Source organism: Neurospora tetrasperma (genome assembly GCF_000213175.1).
Source record: "Neurospora tetrasperma FGSC 2508 unplaced genomic scaffold NEUTE1scaffold_2, whole genome shotgun sequence".
NCBI lineage: Eukaryota > Fungi > Ascomycota > Sordariomycetes > Sordariales > Sordariaceae > Neurospora > Neurospora tetrasperma.
In genome coordinates, this window is record NW_009799100.1 from 5,360,257 (window position 1) to 5,380,532 (window position 20,276).

The following is a 20,276-nucleotide window of genomic DNA, read 5'->3' on the forward strand; positions in this document are numbered from 1 at the left end:
CCCCCCCCCCCCCCCCCCCTTCCCCCCCACTCGTTATCACGCCATCAAATCCGCGGGCACAATCGCCGAACGTACACACACACACTCCTTACCATACTGTACACCCATCCATTCATTTCACAGCATCCATCCATCTGGCTGGCTTAACAGAAAACCTACCTACCACAGCTACTTATCCGCAATCGATCACGGTTCCTCGCATTCCTCATCTCACCCGCCACGCCCAACCTTCGTTCGTTCGCACCTGACGCCTCACCCACACTCCTTTTCACCACCACCAATCGGCAATTTAACAACAACCACAACCACAACAATAACAGCAACGAAACCAACAGCACACCCTTTCAAAAGCAAGCAACCGCCAATCAAATGCCAACCTACCTCTGCCACGGCTTCCGCTGGCAGCGCCGCTCCATCCGCGTATACACCGTCGTACAAGACCTCGACGACGTCTCGCCCGAGTGGCTGATTCGGCCCACCAGCTCGCGCTGTCTCCTGCAGAGTTTCTACAACTTGTTTGAGTTTTTGCCTTATTGCTCGCCGCATGAACCTGAGACTTGGGATAGTAATGAGGACGAGGACGAAGATGAGGATGAGGGTGATGAGTCTGGTCAAGAAAATGGGGAAGACAATGATGGGCAAGGAGCAGTAGTACCGGATAATCGTGGAGAGAGGGGGAATGAGCAGAGGACTCAGTGGCCGAAGCGAAAGGAGAGTCTTGGTGTGCTTAGGGGTCATGGGTCCGAAGGGACTACTGGAAAGGGGATGGGGACTATGGGAAAGGAGATGGGAAAGGGAATGGGAAAGGAAAAGAGAGAGATCACCGCCATCCCTGTGGGCAGTAACAACAGGTCGTCGATAAGTCGTACCCGTACCATCAGCCGCAGTCCAAGTCTGCGACTTCCATTGCAAGGCGCACGAACCCCGTCCAGGACGCGCCTGCAAGCTACCGCCGCCTCCGCCGCAACTGCTCCTACTACTCCTACTGCTCCTACTACTGCCACTACCACCACATCTGCCCCTGCGTCAACCCCAGCGTCGAGAACTACCAGCGCCTTGGGAGTTTCTTCAGCAGGAAAAGGACGAAAGGGAAAGACAACGGGAAACAGCAGCAGCAGCAGAAGCAGCAGCAGAAGGAGCGCATCTCACAGCCCCAACCGCAAAAAAGACGAACTGAGCGCCCAACGCTGGTCAGCAGTCAAAGTTCTCGAGGAGTACGACCCAAACAACCTCGACGAAGTCTCGCGGCCTTATGCTTACGTAGCTGATCACGTTGTGCGCGTGGATGGAGCGGCGGATATCCTGGCGGAAGTAAGGCGGTACGAAGAGCGGATGCAAAGGCTGAGGCTGAAGCTGAAGGGGGCGGAGGAGAAAGCAGGGGAACGGAATCCCAAGGCTAATCGTAATAGCGGCGGGAGTGGAGGAAGTGGGGAGTATCATGATGCTCTCGAGCACCTTGAAGAAAGCGCAAAGGAGAAGGATGAGACATGGATTGAGCAACTCCGCGATGAACTCCAGCGTGGAGAAGAGATCAAGTGGTACGTGGTTGTCAACGGGGATGAAGAGCGCAACTATTCGAATCCGAGTGACTCCGACGATGAAGATGAAGATGAAGATGAAGACGAGGACGAGTACGAGTACGACGACTCGGAGGAACTCTCTTCCTCTGAGATTACCTCTAACTACGGGACCTCCTACCGCTACGACACCACCGAAGACTTACTGGGCGCCTCAAAGCATCCCTCCCTCGCCGCGTATCCACCATCCGAAGGCCGACGATCTCCCCTCTCTTACTCTGGATCTGGATCCAGGACTTCATCTCGCGGCGGACAATCCAAATCACGAAGCCAAAGCCGGAGTCACTCTCGAACTCGAACCCGCCACCGTAATCACAGCCGGCCGAGACACGGAAAGAAGATACGTAGACCAAAACCGACCAAAGAACAACGTCAACATCATGCGCAGTATACACTCCAGCAGGAACTCTTTGAGAGGAATGACTTGCGGGCTTCTTCAACAGCTCCAACTCCAACTCCCACTTCAACGACGACAATGGCCACAAGCACGAGAGGGACAACGCCAACAGCCGGACAAGCACCACCACCACCACCAACGGCTATGTCTATGAGGAACACAGGACCGATCATCAAAGAAGGGGCAGCCAGACGAGTAGTGAGCGAGGGAGAAATCCATCCAGCCTTAAGAGGGCAAGCGAGAAAGTCCGAGATACCGATTATCATGGTTACCCCTACGAGGTCGACGTTTCCTGATGAGACCGAGACTGAGACAGCTGGAGCTGTCGGTGAGAGGCGAATGGTAGAGCAGCCGCAGCCGCAACAACCCCAACCACAATCACAACAGCAGCAGCATCACCAGCAGCAACAGCCACAACAGCCGCAACCACAACCACAACAACAACCACAACAGCACCACCAAATCAACGAGACAGAACCAGGACCCAGACGCGCCTCCACCGCAAGCGCCAACCCAGACATGGGAATAATAACCTCCACCACCGTCCCCCTAACAAGCAGTTTCTCCCTCGACACCAGCCCCTCCAACGCTCCCACACCCACCACCATTCCCACCGGCCTCACTCTCAAACCTCTTAAACCTCCCAAGAAGAACTCTACCCTTCCCACCATCATTCCCACCATCCCCACCATTTCCACCGCTTCCCTTGTACGAAACAGGGGAAACAGACACAGCAGCAGCAACACAGGCACCGGAAGCAAACGAAGTTCCCTCACCACTTTACGTTCCCCCTCCTCTTGGTCTTGTCTAAGTCTTCATCTCGGCCACAGCCACAGCCACTCAACCAGTCCTAAGGACGGAGGAGATACTACAGAGATGGACGAGGAGGTAGTTCTTCCGCCGCCGAGACCGTCGCCTTCGCCTCCTATTCCCATTTCTCTGAATCTCAATCCTATGGGGTCATCATACTCGTATGAACCCGTGTCGACATTACCGCCTAGACCGGCGCCGGCGCCACCTGGCTCTAAGCCTGTATCTCGCGGTGGTGGACAAGTCGAAGTTGGATCAAATAATAAAGTGCCTACCGCGCCGTCGTCGCCGGTGGTGGTAAAGATTAGTGCTGGGCCTGCTGGGCCTGCTGAGGCACGGAGACTGGATACAAAGGCGCAGGGACAAGCGGCGGCGAGCCCAGTTGTGGGGCAGTATGCGAGTATGATGAGTAGGACGATGCCTACGCGGAAGGGAAACAGTGGAAACAGTGGAAATGGGAATGGGAATGGCAACGGGAAGGAAAGTCGGAGGAGTAGGAGTAGTGGGAGTTTGAGGAGGTTGTTTCAGCGGGCTAGTGGGAAGGAGGGGTGGATTTGATTACTTTGGGGTTTACACCAAAAGGGGGGGTTGGATCAAAGAGAGGGGAAGAAGAGAGTATGTAATGCATGATGGGGAAGAAGAAAAGAGAAAAGATATATAGACGTAGATGTTGAAAGAGTAATGTCGAAGGAAGGAAGGAAGGAAGGAAGGGATGTGAAGAACAAGATTACCTATCAAAACGAAACAAAAGAACGGTTACAAGCCTACCTACTGTTACACTAGATCATATCTTGATGTGAAACTCGCATCGATTGACAACGATATTGTTTTTTTGTTGTTTTTCCCTATAGAGTACCTACCTAGTGAATCACACAAAAGGAAAGAGTGTCGTCATCACAAGAAGGGACGAACTTTCCAGTCGGTCAAGCAAGCAAGCACGGGGAGGAATGAGATCAGCCGCGATCTGATTGATCTCTCTTTAAGTTGGGCTTCAGGGACGACGGAGGATTAGAATTCCAGGTGAGATGGAAGGACCAGATAGATCTCCCTCCCTCCTTCTCTCTCGAAGAGCGGTAGAAGATGGAGGAGAATAGGTAACAAGTCAAAACCTAATATCATTCAATGGAAGACATTCAAAGTAATTCCGTTGAATGCAGTTCATGACTTCCTCTCGGTACTTCGTTGATGGCTACGGTTTATAAATTCCATCTAAGACCCCTATAAAGCGTTTCTCTTACCACCTCCGAATCTGCTCCTAACTCGCTCTTGGAAGTAGGATGCTCTTCCCTTTTTGGTGTAGCTCGCTTTGCTTCGGTTCAAACAATGTGCGAGAAGTGACTGTGGAAGCTTGGATGAATATGAACGATGAGTTGAGATGTTTTGTATTTCTTTATGCTATACTGAATGCTCGATACTGACTGAGTCTTCAGACGACATGTGTCCTACGATGTGTGAAACATCAGCACAGTCCGCCAGGCTTCGTGGTCAAATAACCGCCCACGAAAGCTTTTACGCGGACCAACTGAGCGTAATATCACTCTTACTACACTTGCTGAAACAAGTACGTTTACATGAAAATGTTCCCAAGGGTTCTCTTGCATCATTGCCCACCAACCTTGCGGAAGTCAACTCGTAAAACGAGTCGGAACAACGAGCCTTCTATAATGGAAATTCTTTCTACCAACGCTCCGTTCAGAACCGTTCCTGGGATGGAAATCGACTCCGGCTTTCTCGAGTGAAAGCATCGCTGGATTTTGTGTTTTTGAGGGCAAGGGAAGGAAGGATGAAATGATGATTCGTTTCTGCTGACTGACGTCAAGCAAGGCGAGGAGGTAGAATAGTGGTAAGCAAACGAACAGAAAAGAGGGAGAGGGAAAGAACAAGCTGCGCGGCGAACCACACAACAACCGAGCATATGATGTCAATTGGGGTATCTGACTGCTCGTTCCAAAAGGTCTCCAAAGACGCTTTTTCCCGCTCCGAAATGTCAAGACGACAAGTGGTCTTGCGATACCTGAAATCACTCTAACGCCACGCTTGTAATCCGAGTCTCCCAACATACCTGATGATAATGTGCTTTCGTAAACAAGGTGCAACTCAATGCCCTATGAAGCCTCTGTGATGCGTCATAAAAAAACCAAAGAAAAACATAACCATGCGATATTACTCCATTATGTGCTGGAACAAAGGCGAGATCGACTCGCCATAGTGGTTCCGACGAATTGCTTCCGCAAGGAGATACGACAAGTCAAGCACGGTCAGTTTGCTGGCGTTGCGAGCCTTTTCCTCCGGAATGGGGTAGCTGTTTGTCACGAGGATGTGATCAATGCAGTCACAATCCTGCAACTGCTCCAGGCAGTCAGCACCAAAGACGGCATGGGTGGCAATGCAGTAGACCTTCTTGGCCAGACCGCGCTTGACCACCGTCTCGGCAGCAGCGATCCAAGAACCAGGCTTGTCGATCATGTCGTCAACAATAAAGACGGTGCGGTTCTTGACGTCTCCGACAAGGGTGACCATGTGCTCCACCTTGGGGTCCTTCAGGATCTCCTCTTCCTCATCCGAACTTTCAGCTGCATCACCCGAGCCACCGAGGGCGGCGTGGTGCTGAGGAGCGAAAAACGACGAAGCGTGCGACATGGTCATCGGGTCATCTCCAGCGACACTGGTGGCTGCAGAGACGGCCGGCGACTCAAAGTCATCCGGAACGATGTGGCCTTGGACAAGACGAGCCTGTGTAACCTCATGAGCACGCTGGTCATTGTACTCGACGCCGTCCTCGCCTTCCTCGTCAACACCGTCCAAAGCCGAGGTCGAAGAACGCAGGCGAGACGGCAAAGACTTGGCGCTGTGCATAGACGATCCATTGGGACGGCGCGCGAGGCTTGTAGTGCCTGCAATAGGCTGGGTGATGTTGCTGACTGAGGGCTCCTCATGCTCAACTGCCTCGTTGACCTGCTCGCCGATGGGGTCCAAGACAGCATCAATGGGGTTGAGAAGCATGCTACCAGTCATGTTGCCATTGCCTCTCTTCTTGTCGGTGGTGACCATGCCAAAGTTCAGCTTGAGAGCGTCGGCAAGCGACGTGACGCGCTTGGTGCCACCGGCGTTCTTGGACACGACGACAGCCTCTTTCCAATCGGGGACGTTTTGCCTGATCCAGCGGGCAATGAGAGGCTCGGCGTGGAGGTTGTCGACGGGGCACTTGAAGAAGCCCTGCATCTGAGAAGCGTGCAAATCGACCGTGATGATGTGCTTAACACCAGCAACGCCGAGAAGATTGGCAAGCATTCTCGCAGTGATGGCACCGCGGTGCGACTTCTTCTTAGACTGGCGACTGTAGGGGAAGTATGGCAGGACGGCTAGAAGGGGGGCCTGGTCAGCCTTCACACTGGATGGATTGCTGTTGAGCGGCAGACATACCAGTGATCTTGCTGGCAGAGCCTCCCTTGCATGCAGAGATCATGATGAGCAGCTCCATGATGGTGTCGTTGATCTTGGGGCTACCCGACTGAACGACAAAGACATCCTTCTCGCGGACGCTAGTGAGGATGCGCACGCTCGTCTCTCCATTGGAAAACTGGGTGAGCTCAGCATCGGCTGGCGTCATGCCCAGGTTCTCGCATACTTTGCCGGTGAGGGCCGGGCACGAGCTGCCCGAAAAGATGAGGGTGCCGCGCATTGTGAAAAGGAAAAAAAAGAAAGAGAAAAAGAGTGTTGGCGAATTCGGGGGAAGAAAAGTTCGGGAGCGGGATTTGAAGGGAGGAAATCCAGTTTCTTTTTTAGTTTTTGGTTTTTTTTTCAATCCTGTCCTCGTGCCCCGCAGCGATTCAGGTAAAGGTGGGTCCAATGGCTGAAAGGAGGGAAGGGAAGGATCTGGATCTCCCTCCCAGCCCCAGGCCGATGTCGTCTGCCGTTTTTTTTTGCCATTTTCCCGTACAATTGTCGCAGCTTGCAGTCAGTGCGGCCCTGACAGTCTTGATAACCTAAGATAAGCATACAGTGTGCAGACATAGAGGTACTATTCGTTCTATTAGGTCTATATCTCCCGAGTCATCTGAAATCATACAACAACCACTGCGAACATAACATTTCGGAAAAGCATGATTACAATGGGAAATCTTCAATGGCCAGATAAAGTCTTATCTGAAGCGTGTTCTCTTGGGAACCCGCATGGCTGTGAAAAGGCAGTGGAATCCAGGCGGCAACGATGCCTACCGCGTTCCATTGCTCCTTGCACTCTTAACGGCCAGCTTGAAGGCAGCATTATGGAAGGTATAGGAGCACCGTCATTGCCATCGGACTCTCAGCACCACTTCGTTTGTGGATAACAGAAACTCTACGGGAAGTGACGTGACCGCCAGATTAAAACAACAAACACAACTAAATCGATACGTTGTCGAGAAAGAATGCCAACACCATGGAATCCCACAATCAACAAAGAGAATGCCGAACTCCCATTCGCACTGTATGCTAACTTCACCTCAAAACACTACACACCAACGCTTCAATGAAACCAGCTGCGATTCTGATGTTTGGACGTTTCAACTACCTCACCTCAGACAATTATTTGGCAAGAGATCCTTGACATCTCAAACCCCCATCCCCTTCACGGGTCAAATTTCCACCCAGCAACGCCTCCTAACGGAGAGCTCACGGCCATTCCAAGAGGAACCTGAACCCATCACACCCCGGGATCGCGCACACAAAAAACCAAGCGGCGAACGAGCTTCTCTAAATCACCAGACGAATATGGGCATTCCACACCTCAGGAAACACCTGGAGCCTTATGCGCAGCGAGGCGCAATCCAACCAAGCAGTCTGGTCATTGACGGGCCTGCACTTGCATATCACATCTTGAACCTGTGCCGAATAAAAACTATCAAGAACAGCCCCTTTGAGCAACCAACCTATGAGCTGCTAAGTCGGATTACCCTTGAATGGCTTGACCGGGTCAGATCGTGCGGCCTCACCATGTAATTCGTACTCCTCGGCCCAAACTCTCCCAGTAGCATACTAATGTTCGCCCAAAGTTCGAGGATATTTTTCGATGGCTATCTTCCCACGTCCAAGACGCATGAGCGGACCAAGAGGCTCATGAAAACCTCCAAGGAATTGCAGGGCTTTCATAGAAAACACGTAAACGGACTCGCGCAGGGCCGCCCCGGCTGGAATTCCAACAGGAAAGTCGGCCTGTTTCCCGAGGCTCAACCGAGTCAAAACGGAGTGAGCCCACCTCCACCGGCCTTCTTCGTTCCGTCCATCATCGATACTCTGAGACAGTCTGAGCATTACGCCTCGCAAACAACAGTGGTGCCCGGAGAGGCCGACGTGTTCTGCGCCCAGTATGTCCGGGAACATGGCGGGACAGTTCTGACATCTGATTCGGACCTGCTCGTACACAATTTGGGCCCCAACGGTAGCGTTGTCTTCTTCTCGGATATAGAATGCAATCCGGCCGGCACAGAGATCACGGGCTTGCAATTCAAGAGTGCCGACATTTGTGAACGTCTCTCTCTTCAGCCTGAGGATGGCCTTTCGTGTCTGGCATTCGAGCTCGTGATGGACCCACACATCACGCTTGAGCAAGCAGTCTCGAAAGCCAAGAGCAAGCACTCGGTCGTCGCGTATCCCGGCGCGCACAAGGAGTTTACTGAGCAATATCTCTCCCCTGAAACGGCGTCTCAGATCCCGGTCGAAGCATCCGTCACGTTGGACCCCCGGATATCAGAAATCGTTCTTCGGTGTCGGGACGAGAAACCGGCCATGTACCTTCCTTTCCTCTTGGACTCTCCAACTCGAACTAGTGCGTGGGAATCGAGCAAAGACATCAGGCAGCTGGCATACGCTATCCTACAGACAGTCACTGGATCACCAATACCGACGGTTGCCGAATTCAGGAGGCTTGATCAGCCGTCAGCAGGGACACCTGTCAAGGTGCCGCCTATCTCGGAGGTCGAGATGGACGCAGCTGTTCTTGAGGATGTTTTGTCATCGATCATCAAAGCCGTGAAAAAGCCCAAGGCAGTTTGGATGACACTATCGGTCTACCAAGACATTGTCATGACCACCAGCCAAGGGAAGGTCCAGCCACTCAGTTTAAAGGTACTCCAGCAAGCAGTTGAAGAGAAGCTCGACACCTCGTCTTGGGAATCTGTACACTTCCTCGCGCAGTGCCAAGCGACCTACTACTCGCTCAGGATGCTGCAACAAATCATGCAGCATGCAGCTTCTCAGGGCAAGGGACTATCGCCCGCTTTGAAGGAATTGCAAGATTGTTTGACCAGGCTTCCTTCTCTCCCGAATTTCCCCACCATCTTCAACTTCCCAGAGATGCTCCGACTGATCATCGACAACGAGGGACTGTCCTGCTTGACCAAGATATGCGCCGACCAGGATGATATGGTACCGCAGCTGGAGGCCATCATGCAACCTAAGAAGCAACCAAAGTCGAACAAGCGGAAGAACTCGCAAGAACCTGAGGCAAGGCCGCGCTCTAACAACCCATTTGCGCTCTTGGATGCAGAGTGCTAATCAGTCCTCAAAACACTTCAACATAGCCCAACGATACCCATGCAAAAGAATCTTGATGGAGACCAACCGCAACCTATCTCCCGCGCCAGCTGGATGCTGCTTGAAGTTTGCCATTTGCCGGTTGAAAGTCACTCCTAATGTTATTCTATACCCATCCCTCGAGTGACGAGTGACCTTCCAGAAGCTTTTGCCCATCCGAGATATGTACAGGCACCCTTGCCAAGCAAAACCACAATGTGTGTGACTGTGCCCCTGGCTGCGATGGAACCCTGCTGGCCAAGAGGTTCCAGGTTCCACCAAAAAAAGGCTCTTATCGTTATCGCGCCTAGCAAATGCCCCTCTAAAAATTTTAGCACCCCGCCGCCAAAGTCCCTGGAGCCCTGGGGCCTGGGCGCATGGCAATTCGTAGTGTACCTACCTAGTGAGGCGCCCTGCCCGGCGTTGCCCCTCGCAGCAGGTGATTCCGTCCAGTCTCAGATCGCTGTTTTCTTATCAGATCTTTTACACACGAGTCCATCGCCGCCGTCGTCCTCCTCCAAAGTGCTCCCCGTCCTGTTTTCTGATTCAAATCCATACATATTCCACCCTCTTAATCCACGTCCCCTGCTCAGTCTTTTTGGTTCGTTTATTGGGCAATTCCAAAAGAAAAACCAATTTTCCCAGCAACAAGTTTGACAACACACACACACATACACAATGTCAGCCACCATCGCCAGCCTGCGCGAGAGTCTCTGCTCCGAGACGACTCCACTGCCCATCCGCTTCCGCGCCCTCTTCTCACTCAAGCACCTTGCCGTCCAAACCAAGGGCACCGCCGACTCGCTTTCCGCCATTGACGCCATCGCCGCCGCCTTTGCCTCGCCCTCGGCCCTGCTCAAGCACGAGCTGGCCTACTGCCTCGGCCAGACGGGCAGCGATGCCGCCATCCCTCACCTGACGCAGGTGCTCGAGGACCTGCAGGAGGATCCCATGTGCAGACACGAGGCGGCCGAGGCGCTGGGCGCGCTGGGCAAGGCCGAGAGCTTGGGCGTGCTTCAGAAGTATCTCCATCGCGAGGGCGAGGACGTTTCTGTCAAGGAGACATGCGAGATTGCTATTGATAGGATAGAGTGGGAGAATTCAGAGGAGAGGAAGCAGGAGAAGTTGCGCCAGAGGTACATTCACATTGATCCATCATATTTCTGTTCTGTTCTGGCATTCTTTCCATTTGGTATGCTAACCGCAGAAAACTACCTTTTTCTAGTGACTTTGCCTCGGTTGATCCCGCCCCTCCCATGCCCGAAGACGACGAGAAGCAAACGGTCGAGACGCTCGAGAAGAAACTCCTAGACACTTCGCTCCCCCTCTTCAAGAGATACCGCGCCATGTTCGCCCTCCGCGACCTGGCCTCTCCTCCCGACCTGCCGACTGCCGTTCCCGCCATCCTGGCCCTGGCCAAGGGTCTCAAGGACGAGTCCGCCTTGTTCCGCCACGAGATCGCCTTTGTGTTTGGACAGCTTTCGCACCCGGCTTCCATCCCGGCCCTGACCGAGGCCCTCAGCAACCTCGACGAGGTCAGCATGGTCCGCCACGAGGCGGCCGAGGCTCTGGGCAGTCTTGGTGATGAGGAAGGGGTCGAGGAGACGCTGCTCAAGTTCCTCCACGACAAGGAGAAGGTCGTTCGCGAGAGTGTTATTGTTGCGCTGGATATGGCCGAGTTTGAGCAGAGCGGCCAGGCTGAGTACGCGTTGATACCCGAGGTTGCTAGCAAGGCGTCGTAAAAGATGGGACTGGAGTTTCTGATGTTGTTGTTTCGTTGATTGCTTGTCTCTTTTCTTTTCTGGGGCGAATCATGGATGGATGGAAGGGTATTTCAAACAGTTTATGCGTCTCTCTCTCTCTCTCTCTCTCAGGATTATACCAATGCGACTGATTTTCGGTCCTGACAAAAAAAGGGGTATCGTTGTTGTAGTTGTAGTAGTTGTAACAAGGCAAAGCCGTCGTTACTAAGGCTCGGCTTGCCAATGCTGGTGCTAGTAGCTGTTTCATTATATGTCGTTTGATCCAAACCAATGCGACCCCAACAGCATTCCCGATTTCGTAAATCCGATTGCAGCAGGCAATCTTTGCACTCAGTTGTTGACCGACCATCTGTGTTGTACCTCGGGTTAGCACACAAAGCAACCACAGCAATGATAGCCGTCCGGCGGTGTCGCATCATACCTCTCTCCGCAGTCGCAGTTGTAAAGAATTGTTGAGCCTTCGTCGGCACTTCTCTGCTGAACTTCCGAGTAACGGATACCGCGCTTGCCGCACTTGGGGCATTCCGTGTTGGAGTCGATTCTCTCCGTATTGAGCTCGTGCCTTACGACGGTCTGGACGATATCCAGCTTCTGGCGCAAAAGCGAGGGGAAATCGGACGGCTTGGACTTGGTCACGACGGTTCTGGAGGGACGATCTAGAATGGGACAAAAAAATGGTCAGTTCGTTTGATTTGTAATTCTCGGATGAAATGAAGCTTCTTGAATACTGTCTTCTAAAGGACAATGACTGGGTAAAGTGAATGCGCACCTCTGTTTTCGGCACCGCAGCATTCGCAGTGAAGAATGTTCTTTTCGCTGCCCTTGGAGACGGGCAAGAGGTTGCCGCAGTCTGTGCAGAAGATGAGGGATCCGATGGCTGCCATTGTCGTTTATTTTTGGTTTTGTCGGGTGTGGTTCGATGTCGTCGGTTTGGATAAGTTTTCTGTTGTTTCTCGCAGTAAACAATTCTCTTGGAAGGGACCGGACTTCAAGATTTACAACGGGCCTGCATGGAGACGATCAATGGCACGGCAAACCATGGCAATTGATTGGGCGCGCAATGGAAAATTCCACTGGGGGACCCTCCTGGTTTGCTTCCTGGCAGGCAACCTAACTTGCTTGGCAGCGAACAATGAAAGCCGGGGCAGGCTACAGGTACCTATTTTAGCATGGGCGATGACGAGTGACGGCGGAAGGCACAACCGCAACAAGGGAACCATCCATCCACGCTGATCAAGGGGAATCTGCCAGGCCCCATACCCAGCGCAGGCCGCGTGTTTCTGGCGCTGAGTTGGGTTAAATTCGTAAATTGCAAGCCAGACAGACGTGGCAAGCACGAGCGAGCGCGCCAACACGCCTGGGGTTAGTGTAGCTGGGCAAGTACGGGACGGCCACGGCACGGCATGGCAGGTGCTAGCTACGCTACCTACCTGTGTACCGGCCGGGGTTCGGGGACTCGAATTAGCGTGACCGCGCGCCGTGCCAACCAAGCTCACAGGGCTGTTTTCCGTGTTGGTGTCGTGCGTTGTGCCTGCCTGCGGATCAAATCTGGGGAAACATTTGGATCCATTGGACTTCATTCCTTCCCTTGAGTTCCAGTTTGGGTACAGTACCTGAACTTCACCTTCCTTGAACCTCAACATCGATCACACGTACCTACCTCTCTCTACCTCTCTATCTTTAATCGTGCCCGATCCTACCTGCCTATTTCTGTCTGTCTGTTGATCAGTCACTCTCAGGTTCTGTTAGTTAGGTTGTTGGTCCGAACACATCGAAGCGACGACATGGACATACTATCTGTGCCTGCAGCTTGATTTCCTCTTTTCCTCAACCACCATCATCCATCTCGTCTTCCTTCTCCAAGTCCGACGCGCCCAGGCCAACACACTGACCCGGGACAAAGGCCCCTCCTCCGCGACTACACGATTTCGCCGAAAGCAGTCGGTTCGCATGGCAACAACACCTCCGGCTTTCGTCTGAACTTTGGGCTCCGAGTCCTGACGTGCTGCTGCGTCTACTACTACCGCCGCCGCCGCCGCCGCTGCTGCTGCTGCTGCTGCTGCCGCCGGTGCCCTCCGGCTGGGACGACACTTGCGCCGAATACACTCGACCATCCAAATCACCATGCGCTAATGCTGCTGTCAAAGTGATCAAGCAACAATGGCATACCAGCATCCACACCACCACAGCATGGATCCCAACGCCCAAGACTACCATGGCTCCCAAGGCGCGCCGGCGTCCTCATCGACGCAACAAGCTGGTGCATTCACGAGACCTTTTGCCCTCTACGAAGCTCTGCCCTATACACCTTTCACCTCGATCGTGCCTTTTGACCCAAGTAAGATCAAACCATCCCAACTCTGAGACACTCCATGTTTGCTCCTCCCCCGTATATCGTCATGCCCATCTCCTCTCCTCTTTGTTCCGATATCGTCACTCTAGTTCTAACCATTCATGTCTTCACCTCTAGGTATCTTGCCGACACCCTCGATCGGAGCTGCGTCGCCCGCCCCTAGCTTGATCGACCTCCTCAGCACTCAGGACTTCGATGGCCTCAATCAAGAACTTCACAACACAGGTCCAAGCAAACGCGTTCAGCACACACTCAGTCAAGTCCAGCACTTGATAGAGAGGGCGAATATCACAGAGTTGTACGTTTTGACGAGGAAGTGAGGAAGAGTCAGGACTGACCACCTCACAGCAAATTCAAGATCGGGCCGAAAGCACCAAGCAGCGGTACTTCTTCTGCTGTTGCCCCAATAGCCTCGTTGGCTTTTACACTATCTCCATTCTCAAAGATGGTTTACGAGCAAACGTCAATACCGTTCAGGTATCCAACGCCAGATACCCCCGGCATGACCTCTACTACAAATGTTCAGCAACCGAAGGTCGAGCGGACTACGCCCGTCCCCATCAAACAAGAGTCACCGGTTCCCCCACCGAAAGTCGAGCATAGAGCTGAGAGACATACTCCAACCAACACCCCGAAGAACCGCCAAGCGTACTCGCAGAACCGGGCCCGGTTTGAAATAGTGTTATCTACCAGGGCCGAACTGGAGAGAGCCCAGGCGGCTCTTCAAGCCACTTCGAGCCAGGGAATCGCGTCAAGTGAACCGCCAGTCTCAACTCGGCCACCCATTTCTCAGCCTCCGCCTCAGTTTGCACCCATACAGCCGGCACCCCTTCAACCAGCACCACAGCAGCCTACGCTCTCGGCGCCTCCCGAGTTGGCTGCACCCGTGCCTCCGAAACGGCCTAGTGAAGAGGTAGCTGCTCCTGCTGCGCCGACTGCTGTTGTTAGTCCGACAAAATCGACCTCACATCCCCCCTCCAACTCCCAACGACCAGCTGTTGCTATTGCTATTGAGCTGCCTCATGCGCCTACCTTTAACAAGAGTGAGTATATGGCTGTTCCCGATGAGCCTGACGAGCCGGTCAATCTTTCGGAGCGGAAACGGAAACGAGAAGACCTAGACGAGGAGCTATATGGGGAGAGCCTGGGTTTCCAGCAGCGAAGCAACGCTGCCCTTCATGAGCTGAAAGTTTTCCTACAACAAGTTTTCGAGGCGGAGAATTACGCCGTCCATCATCGTACATCGAACGAATGGGTGCTGCTAACTATTGATGGAGAAAGCACGCTATCTCCAGTGTGCCAGACCAAGGCCCAAACGCTATTGGCAAAGGTTATTTCGCTGAACTGTTTTCACAAAGTTCCGCTCCAAGATCTTCTTCGCTTACTACGATTGTGCGAAAACGCCTTGAAGCAAGCCGACTCTCTAGAGATCAAGGTTGAGGAGTCATGGGCTCCCGCGGATGTTGATTCGTGGATCCAGCAGCTTCCTGCGTTAGAAATAGCTCTCAAAGCTGCCAGGACAGCACTGCGCATGATGTGCGGAGGGCGTGAGGATAAACAGCTATACTCGGAGGATACAATCGATCAGTCACTTAATCTGTTCAAGAGGGTAATGGACGGTATTGTGATTCCGGTTGCCGAGTTGAGGAGTTCCGATAACACAGCAGAGCTCTTCAAGCTACTATCTTCCCACAAAAAGAGGATCGCATCACTCTTCAACGACAGCCAAAAACTGTTTACACAGATGTCAGTACTTTTGGCCAAGATTGACACATCAGATACGGTCACCAACACCCTGGAGTTTACGGCTTCACAACTGATTTTCCTCGAGACCGCTCACGCAGAAAGGGAGTCGGTTCTCGACACTCAAAAGTTTGATGGCTTCCGTCTTGTGGCTATGGATATGTTATCGCAGATCTTCCATTTGAATCCAGCCCAACGGCAAGGCATCTTTGACGAGATTCTGACATCGCTAGAAAAACTGCCACTGGGAAAGCGTGCTCGGACGTTCAAGCTGGTCGATGGAAGCAGCATACAGCCAGTTTCTGCATTGATCATGCGGTTGGTCCAAACCAGTGCAGGACAAGTTGATGAGACCAAGACACACGGAGGCAAAGCTCTTCGCTCAGATGGTGACGATGAAGAGGACGAACTGGCAGGCGCAGTCACCAGTGGGAAGCAGCTGTCCTTTGTCATTCGTGATGAGGACCACGGCGCAATCCAACATTCCACTGCAATCCAGGAGCTTACCGCTCTTGCAACGCCCCTGATGGATACGGCTAAGCGGAATGCTTCTTATGTTGTCAACTTTATTGTGAACCGTGCGCTGACGTCCACCAAATCTGGCGATACTCCATATCGTAACCTTCTCGATCTTTTCGTGGAAGACTTCACAACCTGCTTGGACAACCCAGATTGGCCGGCAGCCGAGCTTCTGCTTCGTCTGCTGAACTTCATGATGGTTAAGCTCGTGGAGGGTGATAAGACAAGCGTCACCGCCAAGAACATGGCCCTTGAACTGATGGGCACCATGGGCGCTGCGATCTCCAAGCTTCGTAGTCATGTCCGGAAGACGGCGAATGCGTTGGACGCTAGGGATGCGGATGAACTGGGACTTTTCCTGTCGGATCTTGCTGCCTCGGCACTGGAACTGCGATCACGCCCGGAAACCATGGTTGCTTGGATTGGTCCATACCGGGCGACCTTGGAATGGCTCGAAAGCCGCTTCACCGAGGACCCACATCTCGCAAGCGCTATCAGCTTTATCATCTCGGATTGGGGCACAAAGGTTTGTGTCGGGTATGATTCTTGCGAAGATGATGACCGCGAGCGCGATCAAGAGTTTGGCAAACTGGCGTACAGATTGCGACAGATGATCCAAGATCGCCGATGGCTCTCGAACGAATACTCTTTTAAGAAAGTATCGCCTAACCAGGCCAAATTGTCGTATTCCATCACATTGCTGCGGTCGCAATTATGCGAATCCTTCGGCGCAATTCTTAACATCTTGCTCGGTTCGATGGCTAGCGACCAGCCGACCGTCAGGAGCAAGAGTTTGAAGAGCATCAATCAGGTTCTGGAGACGGACCCGTCTATTCTCGATGGTGATTCTGTGGTGGTCCAGCTTATTCTGCGCTGCTCAAACGATTCGTCAACCCAAGTTCGAGACTCGGCACTCGGCCTTATCGGCAAATGTATCAGTATGAGACCAGAGTTGGAGACCAAGATGATTGGAACTGTGGTGGATCGCTTCATCGACGCTGGACCAGGAGTCAGGAAGCGGGCTATGAAACTTGCCAAGGACATCTACCTTCGAAACAAGAGCAAGGCGATCCGCAGCGCCATTGCAAACGGTCTGCTTCACCGTGTGCAGGACCCAGAGGAGAGCGTGAGGGACCTGGCTCGTCAGGTTATCGAGGAGATATGGTTTATCCCCTTTCAGGAGGGCGAGAACTCTGCATCATCTCAGATCTCCCTCTCGGACCATGTTGCCTTGATGGTTCAGACGGTCAAGCAAGGAAACGTGACCAATGTCTTGGACAAAGTCTTGCAGACTCTCTTGACCCCGGATTCGAAATCTGCGGCGGCATCCTTGGAAGTCTGCAGAAAGCTGGTTGCAAGCATGTTCGAACTTGTGGACAATCCCGAGTCGGGAGATTCATCGGTTCCTTCGGGTCGCGATGCTCTAACCGTCCTTCAGATTTTCGCAAAAGCTGATCCAAGCCTTTTCACGTTTGAGCAACTTCGACTTCTCAAGCCTCATATCGACAGCATGAACAGCAGCGAAGACTTGGTTGTGTCGCGGGCAGTCGTTGTCATCTACAAACTAGTTCTCCCACAAGTTTCAAGCGTGCACAACGAATTTCTTACGGATGCTCGCAACAAACTCTTGCCTGCTGTTCCAAAGGTTACAAGGGTCTTGCTCGATGATATCGTGGCATGTCTCTGGATCATTAGCGAACGGTTGAACAACTCGGACAATCTTGCAAGACTCGTGTGCTCCAGTTTGGTGGCCATAAACCAGATGCGCATCCAGAATCCGAACAAGCCCCTGGATGGAAAGCCGAGACTGCAATTTGAGCGCTACTCGCTGATCGTGGGTATGATCGGCAAGCATTGCAATCTTGATAGCCATCTTGAGCTTTTCAAGCAGAAGCTTGGTCCCAAGATGACAGGGTCTTCAATATCAAAGCTTATGGTCGATATCGTGGTACCATTTGCGTCCCATATCCAACCTTTGGATGTGAGGAAAGCGGCACTCGACTCGGTTGGTCTGGTGTGCCAGTCCTCGCCTAGGAATTATGTGGCTGCCAATGTCTACACAACATTCCAGCAAGTCTTTGACGACCAGAATCCGGCGCTGGAATCGATGGTCTTGCGTTCTTTCCGGGAGTTCCTCTTTACGGAGGAGAAGAGATCTGAACAGGCTCCGGAAACTGCGGCTGGTGATGGCAAGGGCAAGAAGAAACGCGAGCTGACTGTGATCGGAGGCACAAACTACGATGATGTGGCCAGTGCGACGACTCATCGGTTCCTCAAGGAGATCATTCGTATTGCCACTGCGACTCAGGACGAGCACGCTTTCTTGGCAGTTGAGGTCCTTGCCAGCATTAACCGTCAAGGTCTGGTTCATCCTAAGGAAACGGGCGTGACCTTCATTACCCTAGAGACCTCGTCTAACCCCCGTATCTCCGAGCTCGCTTTTCTGGAGCACAAGTCACTTCATGGAAAGCATGAAACTGTTGTTGAACGCGAGTACGTCAAGGCGATACAGTCGGCCTTCGCGTACCAGCGCGATATTGTCAAGGATCCGCGTGGCGCGACAGTCAACCCGTTCACTCCCAAGCTGCATCTTATGATGGAGGTGCTCAAGATTAGCAAGTCGAAGAATCGTCAAAAGTTCCTGGAGAAGCTCTGCACTCAGGTGGACTTTGATGTGTCGAAACTCGAGCTAACCGGCGAGGAACTCCCTCCTCAAGTGCAATATGCCCGGTTCATCATCGAGAACATGGCCTTCTTTGAGTACATGACGGTAGGCGAGCTCCAATCTACCGTTTACACGATGGAGAAGCTAGTCACATCAACCGGGTCAACTATTGCTCAGATCATTGAGTCAGAGGTTTTCCAAGTCCGCATGGACGCTATTGACGGTCCCGCGCCTGAACCTGAGCCCACACCAGCACCTGCGCCCACATTTGGAGAGGGAGAGCAGCCTAACGAACAACCCATGACGTCTGTTCAGCCTGCCCAACCAACACTCCCCGATGTCGACATTCAGCGCCTCCGCCAGTTGACAGCAGGGTCCATGATCCTCCTTGCCCTGTGGGAAGTCCGCACTTATCTCCGCCGGCTATATAGCATGGGCACCAATCGCCGCGAGCAGAAGGCTAAGATCCAGGGCAAAGACCTCTCTCGACCACCGGTCAAGGTCCAGGGCGTCACCGGCGACAAGGTTTGGGAGGAGATTGGTACTATCATGACGGGTCTCATTTCGCGCGAGCGCATGATGCAAACGTGCAAAGCGTTCGTGGAGCTCATGAATGTCGACAAGGAGTTCCTCGTTCAGGATGAAGATGAGGACGAAGATATGATGGACCCCTCGACGCCGCCGAGCGGGGGTGAAGAGGATGACTACGATGAGGCAGGCCCAGCCGCCGGTCCCGGGAGGGGGAGAAAGAGGAAATCAAGTGCCACAGGTCCCAATGGATCACCCGCTCCGAAGAGGAGAGGAAGGCCACCAAGAAGCAATTCCAAGGGGCCACAAGGGCCGCAAGGGCCGCCGAAGAAACGCGGCAGACCTAGAAAGAACCCGTTGCCCGAGGCGAGCCAACAACATGACGAGATGGAGGCGGACTGGCTCTGATGTTTATAGTTGGTCTTTTTTTCTTATGGTCTGCATTGTCTTGTTGGGCAGTGAATTCATGACGGACAGAGGGATGCATTGCGTCGTTAAGATAGATATCTGGAGAGACGTTACTGGTGCTTGCCGCGACTTGCTTTTTGAGATCAAATGTTAGGTGGTCATCGGAGGTTATCTGAGGTTAGTAAAATGGACAGGCAAGGCGATCAAAGGCGTAACGGGAAAGGTGAATGTTCATAACTTGACACCAGGGCAGGTATCAGTGGGGTCAATCAAAGTCAATTGCAGCATATTCATTACGTAGCTCCTTCTATGTATACTTTTCTGGTACTGAGATGGGTTTCGGATCTTGCGTTCAAGGTGTTCACTCGAGGACTGAGATAGGACGATCAGTCTAAAGAATCTATTCATCACTCGCCTGGGGAAGAACTTTAAAAGTGCTCGCAGTGAAGTAACGAGTCCAATCCCATCTCTTGAAGCAAATGTGACTACTCAAACATCGTTTCACACCTTTGAATCCTTTGCTATGTCTGGTTGTTTGCCGTAGTAAATTCAATCTACTCGCTCTTATACAAAGCCAAAATAGTGTTGATAAATCTAAGCCGGGTTGCTTTCTTTCCTACCCATGTAAGTATATACTTTTTCTCTTTACGTTGAGAGTCGGCTGGCAAGTGATGATTGTCGTGTACTACCTTCTTGCTGCTAGATATACTCAAGCAATCATTATCCACAGGTTTCGTACCCGGTTTCGGCTTTGCTGGCTTTGGATCCGGTACTGAAGTGGACTACACTACAGTACCGTACTGATGAAAAGGGGGAGGTCGTCGTTGTAGTTTATTACCTTGGTTGATTGAAAATTGGGCGGGATCATGCATGAGGTATCACGAGTGATTGCGAGGTGAGGTGCTCTACATATTTAATAAATGTCTGTCTGAAAGGTGCGAGCTCGACTATGATGAGATGA

At 52.6% G+C, this 20,276-nt stretch overlaps 6 protein-coding genes across 6 annotated transcripts; 4 read left to right on the forward strand and 2 right to left on the reverse strand.

Moving 5' to 3' along the window:
• Nucleotides 1–369: 369 nt before the first annotated feature.
• NEUTE1DRAFT_80452 (uncharacterized protein) lies at nt 370–3,626 on the forward strand (the record flags this gene model as incomplete). Its single annotated transcript, XM_009851820.1, has 1 exon — nt 370–3,626. The coding sequence occupies one exon, from the start codon at nt 370–372 to the stop codon at nt 3,340–3,342; it is 2,973 nt and encodes a 990-aa protein (XP_009850122.1).
• A 1,036-nt stretch (nt 3,627–4,662) lies between these two features.
• NEUTE1DRAFT_80455 (ribose-phosphate pyrophosphokinase) lies at nt 4,663–6,476 on the reverse strand (the record flags this gene model as incomplete). The annotated part of the gene is made up of 2 exons (XM_009851821.1): nt 4,663–6,146; nt 6,208–6,476. The coding sequence occupies 2 exons, from the start codon at nt 6,464–6,466 to the stop codon at nt 4,948–4,950; spliced, it is 1,458 nt and encodes a 485-aa protein (XP_009850123.1).
• Nucleotides 6,477–7,536: 1,060 nt separating this feature from the next.
• Nucleotides 7,537–9,318, forward strand: NEUTE1DRAFT_145819 (uncharacterized protein; the record flags this gene model as incomplete). The annotated part of the gene is made up of 2 exons (XM_009851822.1): nt 7,537–7,760; nt 7,818–9,318. 2 exons carry the CDS (start codon nt 7,537–7,539, stop codon nt 9,316–9,318), a joined length of 1,725 nt encoding a protein of 574 aa, XP_009850124.1.
• Nucleotides 9,319–9,934: 616 nt separating this feature from the next.
• Nucleotides 9,935–11,348, forward strand: NEUTE1DRAFT_80458 (uncharacterized protein; the record flags this gene model as incomplete). The annotated part of the gene is made up of 2 exons (XM_009851823.1): nt 9,935–10,472; nt 10,562–11,348. 2 exons carry the CDS (start codon nt 10,015–10,017, stop codon nt 11,076–11,078), a joined length of 975 nt encoding a protein of 324 aa, XP_009850125.1.
• An 81-nt stretch (nt 11,349–11,429) lies between these two features.
• Nucleotides 11,430–12,027, reverse strand: NEUTE1DRAFT_145821 (uncharacterized protein; the record flags this gene model as incomplete). The annotated part of the gene is made up of 3 exons (XM_009851824.1): nt 11,430–11,448; nt 11,521–11,755; nt 11,869–12,027. 3 exons carry the CDS (start codon nt 11,981–11,983, stop codon nt 11,430–11,432), a joined length of 369 nt encoding a protein of 122 aa, XP_009850126.1.
• Nucleotides 12,028–13,204: 1,177 nt separating this feature from the next.
• Nucleotides 13,205–19,315, forward strand: NEUTE1DRAFT_121631 (uncharacterized protein; the record flags this gene model as incomplete). Its single annotated transcript, XM_009851825.1, has 3 exons — nt 13,205–13,437; nt 13,570–13,750; nt 13,801–19,315. 3 exons carry the CDS (start codon nt 13,260–13,262, stop codon nt 19,313–19,315), a joined length of 5,874 nt encoding a protein of 1,957 aa, XP_009850127.1.
• Nucleotides 19,316–20,276: the final 961 nt, after the last annotated feature.